This window comes from Cyclopterus lumpus, chromosome 19, assembly GCF_009769545.1.
Source record: "Cyclopterus lumpus isolate fCycLum1 chromosome 19, fCycLum1.pri, whole genome shotgun sequence".
NCBI lineage: Eukaryota > Metazoa > Chordata > Actinopteri > Perciformes > Cyclopteridae > Cyclopterus > Cyclopterus lumpus.
Window position 1 is genome coordinate 3955643 of NC_046984.1, and position 20021 is coordinate 3975663.

The 20021-nt window shown below is 45.9% G+C and overlaps 1 protein-coding gene across 6 annotated transcripts; it reads left to right on the top strand.

Moving 5' to 3' along the window:
* The first annotated feature begins 101 nt into the window (after window positions 1–101).
* Window positions 102–19935, top strand: itgb4 (integrin, beta 4). Of its 6 annotated transcripts, XM_034558670.1 has the most exons (44): window positions 102–189; window positions 305–438; window positions 2100–2182; window positions 2604–2686; window positions 2818–2919; window positions 3053–3257; window positions 3335–3431; window positions 3550–3721; window positions 3941–4204; window positions 4301–4390; window positions 4519–4641; window positions 5276–5443; window positions 5552–5628; window positions 5729–5937; window positions 6538–6641; window positions 6725–6820; window positions 6983–7115; window positions 7214–7339; window positions 8010–8128; window positions 8213–8246; window positions 8329–8523; window positions 8640–8743; window positions 8831–8889; window positions 9904–9927; window positions 10032–10180; window positions 10337–10516; window positions 10610–10758; window positions 10918–11125; window positions 11236–11556; window positions 11735–11892; window positions 12010–12190; window positions 13039–13176; window positions 13265–13447; window positions 13538–13666; window positions 14392–14538; window positions 15843–16016; window positions 16107–16256; window positions 16682–16816; window positions 17309–17458; window positions 17608–17796; window positions 17916–18071; window positions 18157–18321; window positions 18957–19076; window positions 19157–19935. In XM_034558670.1, exons 3-44 carry the CDS (start codon window positions 2107–2109, stop codon window positions 19285–19287), a joined length of 5973 nt encoding a protein of 1990 aa, XP_034414561.1. In that variant the 5' UTR covers window positions 102–189; window positions 305–438; window positions 2100–2106; the 3' UTR covers window positions 19288–19935. The 6 variants fall into 6 exon arrangements, with proteins under 6 accessions (XP_034414561.1, XP_034414562.1, XP_034414564.1 ...); XM_034558671.1 differs by having other exon boundaries at window positions 113–438; window positions 15846–16016; XM_034558673.1 differs by lacking the exon at window positions 16682–16816 and having other exon boundaries at window positions 113–438.
* Window positions 19936–20021: the final 86 nt, after the last annotated feature.

The window sequence follows — 20021 nt, forward strand, 5'->3', positions numbered from 1 at the left end:
AGAGAGAGAGTGTGTACACACACACTCCTGTGTGTGTGTGTGTAAAGGAGGGATCAAGTCACAGCACACAGTCATTTTCACAAGGTTGCTCTGGGTCTCACTGTCTCTCATATCTCTCTCCTGTACACACTTAAAAACTCTTGCAGACACACACACACACACACACGACTCCGCTGGGCTTAAGGACAAGTAAGTCAACATTTGACTAGACTTCAACGGACTGTACGGGAAGAAGCCCTTCTCCTCTTTTTGGAACTTTGAACTTGAACACAAGGACTTGGAGAACATTTTTTTTTTTCTACAGGTGGATACGCATTTTCCCCAAACCTCTTGGGTCAAACAAAGCAACGAGGAATTAGTCATTTTTTTCTTTATTTATTGTTGGACTCTTGGACTTGGACTGGACAAGAGAGGGAGAGAGAGGGAGTGCAGTAAGAGGTTTGTTGGATCAGTAATCTCTCTGTGTCCACTCTACATTTCCTAACGACTCCATTGTTTTCAAGTCCCTTCACCTTAAATGTGTTCTTCTCATTCTCGTAAACCTGTTCTGATGATCCTCTTTCGGGTCGAGGTGGTTGGTTGTGAAGACTGTAGGTCTCACCATGTGCTTTGAGAAATGCATGGCCGGAGGCTCTGGAAAGATTAGACCTTTTGTACTACTACTTTCCGCATGGCGTCTTCAAAAGCAACAGGTGAAAGAAAACTAAAGCTGAACAAACAAGGAGAGCAAGCGGTGTTCACGTGAGCAGCACATTCATACGTTGTGTTGTTTTGTTTGTTGAGGCGGCAATGAAGCCATCACTTCAAAGGCTGGGATCGGTCCGGAGAGACACCATCTCTGTCTGGACTCTCGGTGTCAGATCAAAAAGACAAAAAAAAGCATCATGAATGACTCAGTTCTATTGTATGTCTCTTGGTTACTGTAATTTGCGTCTCCCACGTTATAAACGCCTGCGTGCTTATGATTTCTGTCTGGAGAAGTAAGGGCAAAATTACAAAGTGCTTTTTGTCTTTCTTTCTCTCCACTCATTTATTTTTCATTTATTCCGTGACTGGTGGTCAAGTTGCAGAGGGTAGGAGCTGCTCTGCTCTGTTCTGGGCCCCTACCCCCCAAAGCCATCACAGTCAGTGATTTATTTGACACCGCATTGCATGAACACACACACACACACACACACACACACACACACACCTGTAGTCAGCTCACAGCGAGGTGCCATGGTGCCTTTCCCATGTGTTGTCAGACTGTTTTTAACCATTCTCTCGCCTCGAGTCGAAATTCCTCCTGCGCTGTTGTAAATCCTCAGAGCACAAATCATAATTTTTCCAGTTGTCTGCCCACTGAGACAATTACTGAGACATGTCATGCCACATCGTGCCGTCTGTTCGCTCTCCACCTTCTGTCCGTGGTGGAGATCTCTTTTTCTTCTTTTTTTTGGCAGCTCCCTGTTTATCAGATTGCTTTGCGACATTCCAACACAACATTCTGACGTGGTTTTATTGTGGAGAGTCGACACAGCATGCCGCCATGAATATGTCCGTGCATTGGTCTCTTCCTGTCCATATTTATTTTTTCATCATGTCTCAACAGGCTCTTTAGAGTCGGGCTCAATCTGTAATGAGCTATAGCAGATGGGGCACCAAATAATAAACTGTATTTAAAAAAAAAAAGTGTTAGCACTTAAATCATAGAGAGCACGGTCATATTTTACATTTCAAAAAAAAGATCTGGTGCGAACAGACGGTTATTGACAGACGGTGATGTTGAACAGTTTTCAAAGCAAGTTATATATGTATATATATGGTTTAAAAGGAATATTTATGCATTTGAGAATATAATTCTCATATTATTGACGGGGGAAAGTGTGTTATTTTCTGAGCGTACAGAAGAAGGTGTGGGAGGTAAAGGGGGAGTGTTTGGGCCTGTTCACTTTCTCCGGGGCTGGACCGGTGGTTCAAGTTACACCTTTAGTCTGCAAAGATATGACATGGGGAGAAAGGTATTTTTTACCCCCCCACCCCCCTCCTCTCTGTACCAGTGGGCTTTAGCTGTACACATGTGCAAATGTGAATGTGTGTGTTTGTGTTTGCGTTGGCAGGAAGGAGATGGGGAGATGGACGCTGCATCTCTCCGTGGGGCTCGGGCTCCTCGCCGTCTTGTTGACCTGCTGTGATGCTGAAGGTGAGTCACAGCCAGAAGTGATTTATATCCGAGCAGGTGCCTGAACAGGATCGATCGCCCACCTCATTCTTATTGTTTTTGTTTTAGAGAGTCAAAGCTAAGAGGGCGCTTTGCAGGAAGCGGGTCGTGAAGGATTAGTTGAAGTCGTTTATCAGAGCAGGTTCTGTGAAACGTAGACTTCACCTTGACCTCAGGGGAGATCGCTAATGGGTTTTGTCACTAACTTCTGGACAAAATAATTGATTGATCCCAAATATAATACAATGTTATGATGTAATATAATACATAATCATCAATAATGATGATAATACATGCAGCCTTAAAGTTAATAAAGCTCCGTTGTAGACTGATGTGTGTATGGTGATTCTCACATTGTTGTCCCCCCCCCCCCCCCCACACACACACACACACACACACACAGCGAACCACTGCTTCGCTGCCAGGGCCAAGACCTGTTCAGAATGCCTGCAGACGGAGGTCGGCTGTGCCTACTGCACTAATGAGGTGAGAGCACAAAACAACAGTTTTTCTGTCATATTCAAAGCCCAAAATTCATCTTCATTTTGCATAAAACAAACGGGATTGTTATATGCGGTGATGTCAGAACTCACTGATCAAACTTCCCGTTTGCTCAGAACTTTAATGGCCCTCGCTGTGACCTGTTCGAAAACATATTAGCCCACGGCTGCAGGCGAGAAGACATACTCCGAGCTCAGAGCACCCTGTCGTTAGAAACCGTAAGTCTTCGTCGCTGTCATTTCTCTCCCAATCACTCTCACGTCTTAAATGCATGCGGTTGCTTTCAATCCCAACGTATGAAGCCGTGACCCTCCCCCACTTTGTGCTTTTTTCTCCCGTCTCGCTGCTCAGAAGCAAGCCATCAACATGAATCTTCAGAAGTCTCAGGTGTCTCCACAGAAGATGGTCATGAGCTTTCTGCCAGGAGAGCAGAAGCAGATGAATGTGGAGGTGTTCGCTCCCACCAAAGGCCCCCTGGACCTTTATATTCTGATGGACTTCTCCAACTCCATGGAGGACGATTTGGACAACTTGAAGAAGATGGGCTCGCAGCTGGGTGAGCGTCTTTGTATTGGTGACTTGTTGTGAGTGAGTTGTCGCGGCAATGCTGACGGTGAATGTATTTTCCTGTAGCTAAGTTGGTGAACGACCTGTCAGATGATCCCACCATCGGGTTTGGAAAGTTTGTGGACAAAGTGACCGACCCCCAGACGGACATGAGACAAGCCAAGTAAGCGTCACATGAACACGTTGAATGCAGTCGAGCACATCCATACCGCAGATCAACATAAATGCCATTTCCCTCTTTTCTCGCTCCTTTTTTGTTCTTCCTCCTTCCACCTTCTCAGACTTAAACAGCCGTGGCCCAACAGCGACCCGCCGTTCTCTTTCCAAAACGTCATCCCGTTGATGAACAACACAGATTCCTTCATCCGGAAGCTCCAGAAGGAGAAAATATCTGGCAACCTGGATGCTCCTGAAGGAGGCTTTGATGCCATACTGCAGGCTGCAGTTTGTGTGGTTAGTAAGAATGTTGCTCTGGGTGGCAAACAATAGTTCTTAATAGCAATTCATTCTCTGTTGGCCAGACTTTTAAATATAAATGAACATCCATCACAAGCTGCAGCCTGCACTTTTGGCCACAATGGCTTCTGCTCAGCAAGGGTTGCATCTCTTTTTTTAATCTCTCTACTAACCACTGTTTCTTCCGCTCACGTTTTATTGCTATTCTTACTGTAGGACAAGATCGGCTGGCGTAGCAGCAGCACGCATCTCCTGGTTTTCTCCACCGAGTCAGCCTTCCACTACGAGTCCGACGGCGCCAACGTGCTGGCGGGAATCATGGCGCGCAACGATGAGGCCTGCCACCTCGACCCACAAGGCAAATACACAAAGGATGTAGACCAGGATTACCCTTCAATACCCACACTGGTCCGCCTGCTAGCCAAACACAACATCATCCCCATCTTCGCTGTCACCAACCACTCCTACTCGTTTTACGAGGTCGGTCGGGCTTTCATTGAAACACGGGGGGCGGGTTTGATGTCAGAGTTGAGGTCCATCGGTTCATTTTTGTGTCCTGCGTGATTCTCTGTTTAGAAACTCCAAACGTACTTCCCCATTGCGGAAATCGGTCGGCTGGAAGAAGACTCAAAGAACATGCTGACACTCATGAGGACTGCCTTCGAGGTAAAACGTCACCTCCTCTGACTTGTCTGTCGGAAGAGGACGTTTTTTTCGTGGCTTTTTGCAGTTGCTGGCAACTACGTAGACAATCGAGTCAAATGGCTTGCTGATGTTTTAATTTGTCCTCACAGAGCATCCGAAGTAAGATGAGCATCCGCGCAGAGGACAGACCCAAGGCTTTTGAGGCAGAGTTCTTTCACACCAATGGAAGCCTTGCACAATACGGGGCCTTTGACTTCAAGCCTGGCGCAATAGTAAGAAGAGATGCAAGAAACGACTGTAGAGTTAGAAGACCAATTGTTTTAAGCTGATAGTCCTTAATTAGATTAATATTTTGTGCTGACATCCAATATATTCATTCTTTTTTGATGCCAAAGACATTGTTTTTTTATGCACTGGTCAATTTGTGGCTTTGGGGCTAAAAAGAAAGAAAGAACGAAAACATCCAAATATACATATATTAGCAAGGTCTTGCTGGCATTGTAATCTGAAATGTAGATTGTATTATTCATTCTTCTCACTCAACTAAATATGTCAACATTATTTGGTACAACTGTACTCAAATAGTGATCGATTTGGAGAAATCTAGAAAATGCAATCATATTTTCCCTCAAATCTAGATATTTTGTCGCCAAAAACATTGAAATTATTGTCTATATCTATACAATACAGCCGTCAAATGAATAATGAGTTCATACAAAATGTTGCCCGATTAAACAAATGATTGACTTAAATTAGTCAGTTTTTACAGGCTCTTTAATTTGAGTCACAATAGTCCAATTTTTTCCTAACTTGTTGATCTAACTATGTGAGTGCTAAGACTCAGACAGCTAAAAGCTTGAAAATTGTTTGTGTGTGTGTGTGTGTGTGTGTGTGTGTGTTCACCAGGGCAAGTTCAAGATGCGACTCAAAGCCCAGCGAACGATCGATGGGCAACCTGTCTGTCAGATGGATCCGGACCACAAAATGGGAACAATGAGAGTCAAACCTACAACCTTCAGCACTGCCGTCAAAGTTAATGCCTCGGTTTTGTGTCCAACCTGCCCCTGTGAGAAGGTAGATACACACATTGACACCGATGCACACAAAAACTTGGGGGGAAAGCCACTTACGCACCGGTTTGTACAGCGGACTCATCCCAGCGTCTTTTCCCTTTCCCTCCAGACGGCCATCCCTAATGCAGACAAGTGCTATGGCAACGGAGACCTTGTGTGTGGGAGGTGTCACTGCCATGATGGCTGGTGAGACTTTACCAATCATTTTTTCCAAATAATATTGCCCTGAGGGACTGTTCCAGGCCTTTGGGGTTCAATGAGGTCTTTGTCTCTGCACCTCCTTCAGGTTGAGTACCTTCTGTAACTGCTCAGCAAGTTCTTCAGCTCAGGACAAGAACCAATGTATGGGCTCGGGAATAAAGGAACCATGTTCAGGCAATGGGGAGTGCCTGGAGTGTGGAACCTGTCTGTGCAACAACCCGGATCAGTTTGAGGGTCAATACTGTCAGTACGACAAGACCCAATGTCAAAGATATGGCGGCTTCCTCTGCAATGGTACGACTTGGTTGAGTTTGTTTACCTGGTGATGTCTGTGTATGGTGTCACTTTCACCGCCACTATGTGTGTTCTGTTTCTTAACCTCAAGGGCATGGGATTGGTTTCAGAAGTGAACGTATGACTTGTTTCTGCTGCCCACAAGTGGCAAAGAAATGACTTTAAACACCACAAGATCCTTTTGTTCGTGTTGAGAGGATCTAAGGACTCTCTTGTGACAGCTCGTTCCCTTTCCCCCCCCGTTTAGTTTTAAACGGATCAGCTAGTGACACATTATAATAACTTGATATCAAGTTATCTTTCAAAGGCTTTTATTGTAAAGCATCATGTTAATGATAACAATGCATTCCTTGCTTCTTTTCCAAAGAAAAAAGAAGAAAAAAGAATACACTAAATAAATGAGAAATATAATTGGAAAAAAATATTAATTAAAACAATAATAATCACAATAATTAATTCCTTAAAAAACATACAAACAATCATAATAATAATAACACATGTATTTGTCTTATTTATTCTTTCCGTATGCAACCCACATTTGCCCACACGCCACTTACCGCTGGCACTACAGTCACATCTCCTTCTTCCTTCTCCCCTCAGACCGCGGCTCTTGTATCATGGGTCGGTGTGTGTGCACCAAAGGCTGGACGGGCAATGCCTGCGAGTGTCCCAAGAGCAACCAGACCTGTCTGGACAGCAAGGGCGTGAGTAGAGCCAACCGTTTGTGTGAGTGGATGGTATCATCACGTCACCTTCAGGAGCCTGACCGTGTCTTTATCTGCACTAGGGGCTCTGCAACGGGCGAGGGAAATGTGTCTGCGGCCGCTGTGCGTGTTACAGCTCTGATATGACAAAGACTGCAACCTGTGAGCCCAATTTCCAGGTGAGTGGATGTAATGTAACGACTGAACGTTGGCTCCAACGCTATTTCTCGATGTGCTTTTGGCCTTCTTTTAATCCGTGTGTGTGTGTGTGTGTGTGTGTCTGTGTGTGTGTGTGTGTGTGTGTGTGTGTGTGTGTGTGTGTGTGTGTGTGTCGTGTCTAGGCCCAGTTGGGCGCGTGCGAGGGGACGAGGTCTTGCGTCCAGTGTCAGGCCTGGAAGACAGGAGAAAAGAAAGAGAAAGAGGAATGTGACAAGTGCTCCTTCAAAATTATCTTGGTGGATGAGCTCAAAGAAGGTACCCCGAGTTCTTTTTTTAATTGAATGTCAAGTTATCCACCACACTGTGCACATCATCGGCTTCAAGGTTGTGTGTTGTGTGTTGTGTGTTTTCAGAGGAGAAAGTTCTTGATTCGTGCAGTTTCCGCGACGAGGATGACGACTGTACGTACTACTACACTGTCGAAAACCCCAAAGATCCCGGAGATAACGACCTGGAGGTCCAGGTGCTCAAAAAGAAAGGTGAGCTGCATGTTTCACATTATACTCTTGGCTCTCCTTTCAGCAGCTGATGCGTCATTCATCAAAACACTTGACCGTTGTCATGTTGTGCTTTGGAAGGTGTTTTCTCTGAAATGAGCTTTATTGCTCAAAGTAGATCTCAATACTTCCACTCCACCGTCTTACCACGAGCAATAGAGTCTTACATGGACACAGAATGCTGGGGTTATTTCTGTTCAACATTCAACTCTGTTAAACTCTCAATAGACATGTAGCTTAGTTTTCTTTGTCACTTTGATTGTGGCTCATTAAGGTATGGATGTTTACGGTATAGATAAATATCCAACATGTGAAACCATGTGTTCGGGGGCTTTAAAAAAAAAAAGTCCCTGCAGTGCAAAGGTGTCAGTACAGGGACGTGTACGGTCCATTGTATTGGTGGTGAAGGATAAATATCTTAAAACCTGTACAATTAACACCCAAACTATACACTTAGCGACACACCACTGGAAGGGAATAGCGGCAGCAACTGCTCGCTGCCTGAAAACACTGAAACTGCCTTAAAAAGCAGTCGAGCTGGAAGCCCGCACAAGGAGTTCAGAACAGGAGTGATGTGCCGGCATCGCTCTGTGTGATCAGACTCTTTGTGATCAGACTCTTTGTGATCAGACTCTTTGTGCCCCACCTTCAGATTGCCCCCCCGCCAGCTTCCTGTGGCTGCTCCCACTCCTCTTGTTCCTCTTGTTGCTGCTGGCTCTTCTGCTGCTCTGCTGCTGGAAATACTGCGCCTGCTGCAAAACCTGCTTCCAGGTATAAACACTCACATTTACACCCATCGATGATGAGCATTCATGACGTTCTCAGTGGAAGTAACGCCTTCTTCTCTTGCCACAGAGCTGTCTTGCCCTGCTGCCTTGCTGCCGGAGAGGTAGGACTCACTCGTGACACTTTATCCTCCCGTCTGGGCCCACGTTGAATAACAAGTCATTCTTATGTTGCGTTCTCTCCAGGTCGCATGGTTGGCTTCAAGGAAGATGAGTATTTGCTCCGCCAGTCTCTGCTCACCTCAGACCATCTGGACACACCAATGGTGAGGACCGGCCCACCCAAAGGAACAGATGTGGTTCGCTGGAAGGTCACAGATAACGTTCACCGATCGCCCAATCACCCCCAGGCTCTGATAAAGCCCAACCCCAAAGAGACCAGTGAGTGCTCAGAAGCTATGAATGTACCTGCTGCGTGTGGAATGAAAGATGTTAGGAGCAAGGATGATGCTGGATTTTAAAATGATTGTTTTCATGGTTCCTCTCCCGCCTTGTAGTCCAGTTCCCGATGTCTCTCCGGCTAAACAGGGTGTTCTCTGAGAATCTGTCTCGTCCCGAATCCAGAGATGCCGAACAGCTCCGCAAGGAAGTTGCCGATAATGTGAGTGTGTTTTCGTTTGTCTCTAGGTTTCATGAGTGTATGAATGATGACTGGGTTACTGAGTACTTCATTTATTTTTTTGTCCAGCTAAATGAGGTGTACAAGCAGATCCCAGGAGCCCAGAAGGTGCAGAAAACCTCTTTCAGGTATGTGTGAAACTACGTGTCTAGTTACAAACAGTATGTTCCTTTCAAAAGAAACCATTTTATGTGGAGGAGGGTAAATGTAGTTGACTGAAGCAATAAAATCCCCACTGTGAGCTATATTGGGAGAGACAGCTGAGCTCTCCTGCTCGAAGAGCAGTGGCTACATGTATCAGGATGCTCAGGGACTTACTGACGTCACCTGCTAAATGGTTGAGTGTGAGCGACTGTAAGGGCTTGAAATGGTGTAATGGGACAGCACTTTGCTGCAACATATCACGTTATCGTGACAACGTAGAAATAAATAACTTTTTACTCCCTGATTTGGCTCGTAATTTCAAATAATGTATTCACTTGTTTTTGTCAAAACAGCTTTAATGACTAAATTAAATGTTTGATGAATACATCTTTAATATCTGCTTCCATTCCTCTGATTTCATTTGTTTTGATGTTCCATCCTAATGTTTTTGAGTAAATGTCAATTGCACAGGGACGTGTCCTCTTTGTTTATCTTTTTTTTAACGTCTCCATGCTCCAACCGGTAACCCTAGGTTTAACATCACATTGCTATGAATTGTGGGTAATTCCCTTGGGTAAATTCTCCAGAAATACAGATTTACGGAAAGGGTTCATAAAGGGCTTAACTAGTCTGTGAAAGAGCCCTCAAACACTCAATGATTTGACACTGGGACAGCCCTAAACCCTCCGTGAGTGTGGCGATTGGGATCCGGCACATGAATACCCAGAGAAATTCAAGCATGTAGCTTCCTTACATCCAACTACGTCACTATAACGTCAAACAATGGGGCTAGATGCAGGAAGAACAACAGATTTTGCAGCTGGTAACTTTCTCTGTCAATATAGCACTGAGGAATGTACTGCATCAATTAACTACTTCAACCGAATGCAGTCGTAATTGTGAGAAACGGTATCCTTTATATTCACGTAACCAAAAACAAAAATGGAACTTAAATGTATGTTCTTGCACTCATCAACACCTGTTTTTGGTTCTTGCAGAATGCAGAGAAATGCCGGAAAAAGGTAACATTCTGATTGATACATTACAGAACATCACCAGAGATTAGTGTCTTCTGAAGGATGCATGTCTAACTTCTCTGCCCCCCCCCACCTCCTGTGCTCTTCAGGCAGGACTACGCCATCATGGACACCGTCCTACCTGCTCCTCGCAGCAGCTACCCCGATATCGTCAAACTCACCGAGAAAAATGTCCAGTCTGGAAACGTAAATAATCTCAAAGTGGTGCCCGGCTACTACACTGTGGCCACAGACCGAGGTGATTGTTCACTATTTCCGTGTGGGGATGAAATAAAAAATGTAAATGTTCAGTTTGTGGCGAAGTTAAGTGAAACGATTCACGATCTCAACGGAATAGCCTTTGTTAGGAATCTTGTGATAAATCTCGTTGTCCCATCTGCTCTTCACTCTGCAGAGGCTGCAGGAGCCATAGAGTTCAATGAAGGTGTGGAGTCGGTAGACGTCCACGTGCCGCTCTTTGTCAAGGATGAAGACGATGACAAGAAGCAGCTGCTGGTGGAGGCCATGGATGTGCCACTGGGCATCGCTGAGATTGGAAAACGTCTGGTCAACATCACCATCATCAAAGAGCATGGTGAGAGAGCGACTTCGTAGAAAATCCAATTTGAAGCTTTGCGTGTCAGAAGAAGTGCATAGTCTAATGGAGTCTGCTCATCCACTTTCCCAGCCACCAGTGTCTTCTCGTTCCTCCAGCCGGCCTACACCTACAGCAGGCAGGACGGAGTGGCCAACATCCCAATCAGCAGAGAGATCATAGAAGATGGACGCACACAGGTCACCTACCGCACACGGGACCTTACAGCCAAGGATAAGAAGGTGAGCCGATGTACTGCCCTACATCTAGCGTGGTATCCTCATAACTACAAGAACATTTGGGCTTGCGATCTATAGTTGGCATGTGTGAAGGGAAAGGGCTGAAACCAGTTTGTGATAAGTAGGACTGTATTCCTCATCTGTTCTTGTTGTGTATTTCAGGACTACGTGGCTATGGAAGGAGACCTGACCTATAATCCTGATGAGACCCAGAAAATGGTGCCTGTTCGTCTGCTGGAGCTGAGCGAGAAAGATGGCCTCCTGGAAGACAAACAGGTCAAGCAGTTTGTCATGGATCTCAGCAACCCGCGGCAGGGCGCCAAGTTGGGACGCTACCCAAGAACTACTGTCACTATCACAGACCAGCCAGGTGAAAAAAACGCAAGAGGCTTTACATCACCGCTGCGTACCTTGGTTCCAACCCAAAGCATCGATTGCTAAGATTTCCTCTCTTCCTTCACATTATCTTGTTTTACCCAGAGCCCAGTGTGATGATGTTTAAAAAGGGCGCCCAGAACTTCGGCACATCTGACCCAACCTACACCATCCCAGTGGTCCGCACTCGCAACCAGGACAGCCCCGCCACAGTGAAATGGCGCACCAAGAAGGCCCAGCGCTTTGAATTGTCCGGCCCTCTGAAGTTTAGTCCTGGAGAGACGGAGAAGAACATTGTGATCGACCCATGGGCCCACCCTGGCCCAATCCAGCCAGAGACCATCCAACTGGAGCTGTTTGACCCAAGTAGCAATGCTACTATCGGAGACAGGAAGACCACCCTTGTCAATGTTGTTGATGGAGGAGGTAAGAAGCGGACTCATTCGTTGCAAAAACATGGCAATGTGTTATGTTTCTGGCATTGTGGTGTTTCAGATTTCATTTGACGAGAGAGGGGAACATTCTAAAGAAGAGGTACTGTGTCTAATAAATGTTTCATTCATCCTGTCACTACTTCCACTTTCGGCATATCGCAAATCTCCAGAGATTGCCCAGATGCAGCAGATGGGCTTCGTAAACCCGAAAACCATGTCCCCTGGCGGGCGCCTTCTCGCCCCAACAAACCTTAAGGCCAAAGCAACTGGACCCAGAAACATCCGCCTCAACTGGGACCCGGCATCTGGTAACCCCATGGGGTACAAGGTACAAATCAAATCAAATCCACATGTTGAGAAGCTTCCACTTGGGTTTACAACCATCATTCACAATTGGCACTTTATTCCTCAAATGCTGAATCTTATCTTTCCTTGTTTGTTTTAGGTAAAGTATTGGATCTATGGCGACCCAGAGAAAAATGCCCAGATCTTAGATGTGAAGACTCCTCAAGCTGAGTTGACCAACCTGTACCCCTTTTGTGACTACGAAATGAAAGTGTGCAGCTACAACACAATGGGAGATGGCCAAGATACAGACATGGTTACGTGCCAAACTCTTGAGGATGGTAATTACTGACCCTTCAGTGAACTGCTAGTTTCATGTTGCTATCTTTTAGTTAAAGATGTTTACCCTATTCACCTGTCGTGCCTTCAAAATGTATGGAATTTGACAAAACATATCTTTGAAGGCACTCTAAATTTCAAACAACAAACTTTCAAGTTTAATTTCTATCTATATTCTGAAGGTTTTTACTGAGGAATTTGGTAATATATCATTCATAGCCTGTTGTTGCCATGTTTTATTACAAAAAACATGGCAACACATTTTTGTTATGACTGTTTAATAATGGAGTGATACAAAAAGATATTCAAAATTCCCTCTGTATAAAACAAAATGAAAGCCAGGTTAAATATTTTGAACCTGCCTTTATCCAATGTGGAGATTTCTGTTCTGGAAATTTCTGCAAATTAGAACATGTCTAATAAGACAATGCTTCTTATGCATATTTAAACACCTGTAGTGTCTCATTATTAAAGCTACTGTTGGAAAGACATTGGTAATGTCTAAATCAGTTGCTTGGAAACTCGTGTCTGTAGTGCTGACTATGTAGACATGAAGTCAATGCATCACAATCAGTACTAGCATAAGTTTCACAAATTACCACTTTTGGGAAACAAATATCAAATTAAAGTGAACTGCCAATCCTTTATACATACTGTTACATACAAAAGTTACACCTGCCACTTACCCCGTGGTAATATTTAGTAACAAGTTGTCTCTACATGAGAACTAGTTTGTGTGCTGCAACCTGTTTTAATTCAGTGACGAGTGAAACTCCTCTTCGTAACCACTTCCGTTACAGCGAGGCTACATTTAACCTTAAAATTGCTCCCTGTTCCATTTTTCCTCCAGCGCCTGGTGAACCTGGACGTCTGGCCTTTAATGTCATCAGTCCGACTGTCACTCAGGTCAGCTGGGGAGAGCCTGCAGAGACCAATGGCAACATTACGGCTTACGAGGTCATTTACACACCCATTGATGACGTACTGAGTAAGAGTCCGACCGGAAAAAAAGAGGAAACGCTGCACAGATGTTTGTGTGATGTCATTTTCACCATCTCGCAATGCTCTCCTCACAGAGCCGGTGGGCGCTGCGAAGAAAGTAAAGATCGATAACCCCAAGAAGCGGATGCTGTTGATCGAGAACCTCCAAAGCGCTCAGACCTACCAGTACAAGGTCCGTGCCATGAACAGCATAGGCTGGGGCCCCTTCAGAAATGCCACCATCAACCTGGCATCACAGCCTACCAGACCCATGTCCAGTAAGTCAGGAACGAGCAAACACACCTCTGGAACACTTCCAGTCGATCTGTAGTTCCCTAGTTCATTTTCTTTTCTTTCTGCTCCTGCAGTTCCCATCATTCCAGATATCCCTATTGTGGATGCAGAGGCCGGAGACGAGTATGACAGCTACCTGATGTACAGCAATGAGGTGCTAAAGTCCCCCACAGGCTCCAAGACACCCAGCGTCTCTGGTGATGGTGGGTACCCAGAGCCAAAACCACAAGCTACTTATAACAGCTGACGGTGTAAACTCATTGTTCTAATGCTCGATGTTTGTTTGCTCTGGAAAGATGGATGTCAGACTAAATGGATCCAATTGTTTCAATCCACATTCTACGTGCTCTCCGGCATCTTGGTTAGGTCTTGTAGCCAAGTGTCCACATGCTCATGCAGTATGCGCTGTGGCGCCATTGCTTTGTCAGAAGGAGAGGGAAGGAAATGTTGGTCACAGCTGTGCTGTCGGAAATGGCCCAGCTTGTGAGACTCCTTTTTTAAAACCTCAGGATTTCTGGCTCTTTCAGTATTTTCTCTGTGACATTAATATTCTTCTCAGGGTCAACCTCATTCTCACGTTATATGGCGGGCCCCCAGGCAACAAAATGTGCTTCCAATATATCCCCAGAAAGCAGTGCTTTACGATTGCAGACCATGAGGCATTCCCTCGTCAAATCTGCTGCCGTCATTCTCCGCTTTCTGCAGCCATTTTATTGTGCTCTTTTCTCTGGAAGTTAATGCAAAGACAGGTTGGCATTCTGTGGCATAAATCAACATATATACTACCATAGTGTATCATGCAATCCCATTCATGTGTTTGGTAGCTTTTTCTTGTAAAGTAATGTACAGTAAAGCCAACCCTTGACATTTCTCCGCCACAAATCTATCCTCCGCCTGCTTGCTTCTCCCATATGACCGCGAACACAAGGCTGGAAATATGTCAAGTTGGTGGGGTCCAAACTGGATCTCCGTAAGGTGTCGTGGTTGGACGTCATCTCCAGTCGGCTCAGCACAGACACAGAGACGAGCTCAGACGAGGCCCCCCACCCCGGCTACGCCAAAACGCCCCTGCCAGGTGAAGACCATTCCATCAGAGTCAGAGATAGACACAGCCAGCTAGCATGCCAGCTATGATGCACGGCCAGTCAGTTGCCCAGCAAGCCAACCAGCGTTTTTCTCTGCCTTTTCGTGATTTGATCCTGGCAGAAATATCAATATTTGTCTAATCATTTCAATTTCGGGCTTCAGTACTCGTCCCCCTTGCCACCGGCTGACATCTATCCCCACCTACCCAGAGAGGAGCACTGGCATCAACTGCCCCACCTCCAGTTGATGTCTGGGAGGGGGGAGGGGGAGGCGGGGCAAGCTTTTCCAGGCCTCTCTGTCTGTCCTCTCTCCATCCCACTGGGGAGGTAGTGATCTGTAGGCATCTTGTTGGGTGTGTGTGAAGGCTTAGTTGCTGTGCGGCTGTATGGAGATAACGGCTTCTTACTCAAATACAGTCTCATCACTGCAGCGCAGTTTCAATGATGGCGCCTTTCCTCGCGGCTGTTAATTGTTTTTCCTTGCAGCTATATTCATATAAATTGTGTGATGCACAGCAACATTTGAAACTGGTTTGTAAAAACATCCTCATGCAGTAATAGCAGCAACTGTTTAGATCTGTGGATGAAGACATGTCCTACATGCTAAGAAGGTTAAAACCTCTCCAATTGTATCCATACAGATATCCATGGCATCCATGGCGATCTCCTAACTTTAGCGCCATCAGCAGGTCAAACTCATCCAGTCAAACATTAAATGTGGTACAGCTTGGCTCAGACTAAAGACATTACCATCAGCCCGCACTGTGTTCAAGCTAAATTGGTAACTTTAGCTCACTAACATGCTAATATGAGGAACATGGGCATGCTGATAGAATATAGTTAGAGTCGCTAACGTGGCTATAGACACTTAGTCATGAAATTTAAATGACTTTTCCTCCCTAACCATCGGTGACGTTTGAATTATGTGGAGAAATAGTGCCAATTCTACTAAATCGACGAGCCGAAAACAGTTCAGCAGCTGCAAAAAGAAAAAAGAAACGGCATTTGTAACACTCATTGGCTGCAGGTGGCAACATGCCATGACAGCAATCCAGAAGCTACTTTCCTTGCCTGTAGACGGCACACATCTGCCACTCTAAAATGTTGCTGCTGTTTCCATGAGTGGCACAAGTAGGACCGGAGCTGCTGGTGCTTCCTCTGTAGACTCTGGTTTTGGGTGCTTGGCATCAATGTCCCTGTTTTGTTCCAATCAGTGTCACGATGCTCGAATGCTAACTGCTAAATTGCCTGTTTTCCATCTGTTGACACTTCTGGCTCATATTTTGGTGTTTAGCAGATTACACGATGAATGGGAAATGGGACCAGAACTTCCTCTTCCCGGGGGGATCAGGGACCCGCAACTTGTCTACATCGTCCTCTCCAATGTCCACCCTGAACTCAAACTACAGAGGGGCAGGCAGCTCCTCTTTTCTCACCGACACAACCACCACCTACATGTCGGGATCAGGTAGGAAGGACGGCAGCGATGGCGTTGAGGAAAAAGAAAACGTGGACCAAAGATCGAGATTGACCTTTGAATCGTCTCCGTTTCTTGCAGGAGGCTCTCGCAGAACCGAGATGATCGAAGGAGGGGTACACACATCGGAGGTCATCATGAGAAAGCGCTCAGAGATCCGGGGTTACGCAGACGAAAACATCCGAGACTCTATCGTCATGGGAGACGTTCCAAGCATGTTCCCAGATCTAGGTAAGCGTCGGACCTGAGCGAGGCGTTTGAACTTAGTCCAAAGTAAACGTTAGATGACCCGTGTCTCTCTGGTCGAAGAGAGATGTTACTCCCATGTGCAATATTTGAGAAGCTAAACTGCAGGCGCATGAGGCCGACGGCTTGGACATCTGTTAGCGGGGTCGGGGCTGTTGGCTGCTCAGCAGGCTTATCCACACGGACTTTGCAGGAGCTATGCTAACTATCGCTGTTTCTCCCTCCCTCCCTCCCTCCCACTGTCTCAACCCTCCTCTATTTGTTTTATTTGACCTCTTTCTCCACTTCACTCCTGAACCTGCCCACCTCTCCCTCCTACTGGGCCCCTTCCTTTGGTCTTCTGTGCCGCTTCTCCCCTCCGCCCTCCACCCTCCACCCTTTGCCCCCTCCCCTGCTCAACGCGCCATCAGGTGGGTTCGGCTACACTGGGACGCAGAGCAGCTCTCAGAGCCAGTTCAGCTACAACATGTCGACAGGCTCGAGTGCCAGGAACCAGTCGTCAGACGTCAATGACGCCCTATACAATCTGGACAGGGTGCTCCAGGGTGAGTCCGTGGCACACAAGCATGAAAGCAGTGGATGTGTTGGCTGGCTGTGACGCCTAATGCAACCGCCCTCCTCGTTCATCTTTCATCTGTCGTTCAGACTCAAAGTCCTCCCTGGACCTTGAGTCTGAAATACATTTTTGTACCTTGTTGTAATTGTTGTACCTTTGTTCCCACCTCTGTGTTGGTCTCATACTTTGTCTCCCTCTCTGATCTCCTCCGTAAAGATCTCAGCTGCCGTTGTATGTGTCTTTGATCACATACAACGGCAGCTGTATACTCTGGCCTGGGCCAAAGTATACCCAGATTTAATCTTAAAACAGGCGAAAAAAGAAAAAAAAGCCAGAAGTATTGCAACGTGCAATTTGTATGAATAGGCTCAATCTATACATTTCACCCCTTGTATTCAGAGTCTGAACAGAGATAGACCATATTTCATAGTGATCATGTCCAACAGTATTCTTACTCTGGTTGGTCCGTGTCACCCATCAGATTCTCCACTGTCTCCGGGTGTACCAGACACCCCCAGCCGACTGGTGTTTTCTGCTCTCGGCCCCACCGCCCTGAAGGTCAGCTGGCAGGAGCCCCGCTGTGACAAAGACATCCTGGGCTACTGTGTTCTCTACCAGCTGCTCAATGGAGGTAAACGCAAGGACCATTTGGTTTTTCATCGTTTCAGTAATATAGAACTTTTAGGATATAATGAATAAACTTCATTTAAATCTTTTTATAAATATATATTTTTGGAGTGTTTAATGCCGATGCTAAACAGCCTCTGTCCTCTCCTGTAGGCGAGGGGAAGCGTATTAATGTGACAAACCCGGCCGAGAACTCTGTGATCATCGAGGACCTTCTGCCCAACCACTCCTACCTGTTTAAGGTGAAGGCTCAGAGCCAGAAGGGCTGGGGTCCAGAGAGAGAGGGGGTCATCACCATCGAGTCCGCTGTGGACCCTAAGAGTCCCCTGAGCCCGATGCCAGGTACTGATTCTGTGGTTTTATTTGGCTCACAAACGTCTCGACACAATGTTTTGATGTCGTTTCAGATCTCCAGTGTCTCTCTTTTTATTCTGTTCTCTTGTTTCGTCTTTCACCGTAAGGCTCGCCGTTTACTCTGAGCACTCCCAGTGCCCCGGGCCCCCTGGTCTTCACTGCACTGAGCCCAGAATCCCTGCAGCTCAGCTGGGAGCAGCCCCGTAAACCCAACGGAGACATCCTGGGATATATAGTCACCTGTGAACAGCTGCACGGTGGAGGTAAGGCCTCTTTTAGAAGGAAACAATGTATGTTTTGCATAGTTGGTTTCTGCATTGTCCGACCTGTGTTTCTGGTTTCCCCCAGGAGACGTACGTTCCTTCGAGGTGAACGGGGACAGCGCCGAGACCAGTCTGACCGTACCGAACCTGACTGAGAACGTTCCCTACAAGTTCAAAGTTCAGGCTCGAACCACACAGGGCTTCGGTCCTGAGAGGGAGGGCATCATCACCATCGAGTCTCAGGACGGCAGTAAGATGAATCCTACCGATGAAGCGTTTGATACAAAAGAATCCAAAAACTCCCTCACAATACGACTTTAACTGTGTTTGCAAACCGTGTCCTCACGATGGCACTAGAGGAAAGACCACAGGGGCCTAAAACAAGACTTGTTTAAACTATGGGACATCCCAAGCACAGGAGCGCACGAGCAGAACTTGTAGAGGGTTGAAAATGGAAAGTGTTCATCTTCTCATAAATGTCAAAGTAGTTGGAATTTTTAGCACCAGAGAAAACACCTTGGGGATCAATATTTGCAGCAGATTTTTAATGTCCTATGCAAAATAACTGCCGAAGTGACCCGCACATGGTACTTAAAGGGACAGTGTGTGGACACAGTAGACTCCGTGAAGAGGCCATGTTCTCTTTGTGGACATGATGAGCTCATTCTAAGTTCGAGAGTTTCTGGTGTTCATAAGCTGATTTAAAGAGAATTATGGCGATTATGTTCAATTTCTGCAATAAAACTGCTGCAGCAAAACTCGAAGGTTCATCCTCTGGGAACCATGAATTTAAATAGCAAGTTGCTGCAGAAGTTAGGTCAATATCTTTGTGATCATTTATCTGACAATATTCAAAGTATTCATCTCATGTCTCTCTCCGCGTAGGCACTTTGTCTCAGTACAACAGCCAAGCGATGTCGAGTAGGGAGGTTTTCCAGTCGCCAGCAGAGGTCAACACGCGGACCAACGTCTCCCACACCATGATCCACGACCCCTTCTTCTCAGGTACAGATTAGGCTTCAGTACCACTTCTATCATAAATACTATACATTCACACATTAATACCAAGGGCTCTTTTGTAACAGATGGCACGATGATGACCACGCAGCACACAGAGACCAGCGGCATGGTGACCCGTCAGGTCACCAAGGAAGTGGTTCAGAGGAGCGTCATGGGAGGGACCACGGTCACAAAGAAGATGTTTTACGAATCGTAAAGGTCTTGAATGGTCTAAAATGAACCGGCCAAAGGGTCTCTTTTAAAAAGATTCAGATTACTGTGTGTGTTTTTTTGATATGCGCTTGTGGATTCTGCGACCCACAAAAGATTTCGTGTCATAAATAGACGGAGAGGAGGTCGTTCGCTCATGTCTGTTACAAACCATGGCCACTTTCCAGCCATAGATGAGGATCATTTTAACAATTACATTCATTTTCACGGTCGCTTCTGATGTATTTCATTTAGGTTTTCTTGCCACACTCAACTTTTTATAAACAAGCTCTATTTGTCTATTTTTATTTTTTTTAATTTTTTTTTATCCTCTCTGCCACTTTATTTCAGTTAAAAGCACAACAAAACATCCCATTGTTAATCAATGTCTTTTCATTTTGAATTAGAATGGTTGTCTCTGTAGCTGAGTATCACTGACTAAACAAATACTTTGGTCTCAGACTCCGCCCCTCCGTCGGTGCAGGTCTGGTAACACACTGCATCTTTAAATCAGGGCCAGTAATCTGACTGGCTGAGTAATCCAGGGTGACCTTGCCCCTCGTCTCCTGTCCTCCACCTGCCTGAGATGTTTCGACTGCTTCAGGTTGAACCCACCAACCTTCAACTGCCTTCTTGAGCTGTTGGAGTTATGTTTCATAAGGTCCATCTTTCTTCTTTTTTTTTTTAACCCAAGTGGTGTCATCCAATGTAAAAGTGGTGGATTTGGGACTATTGTTCATA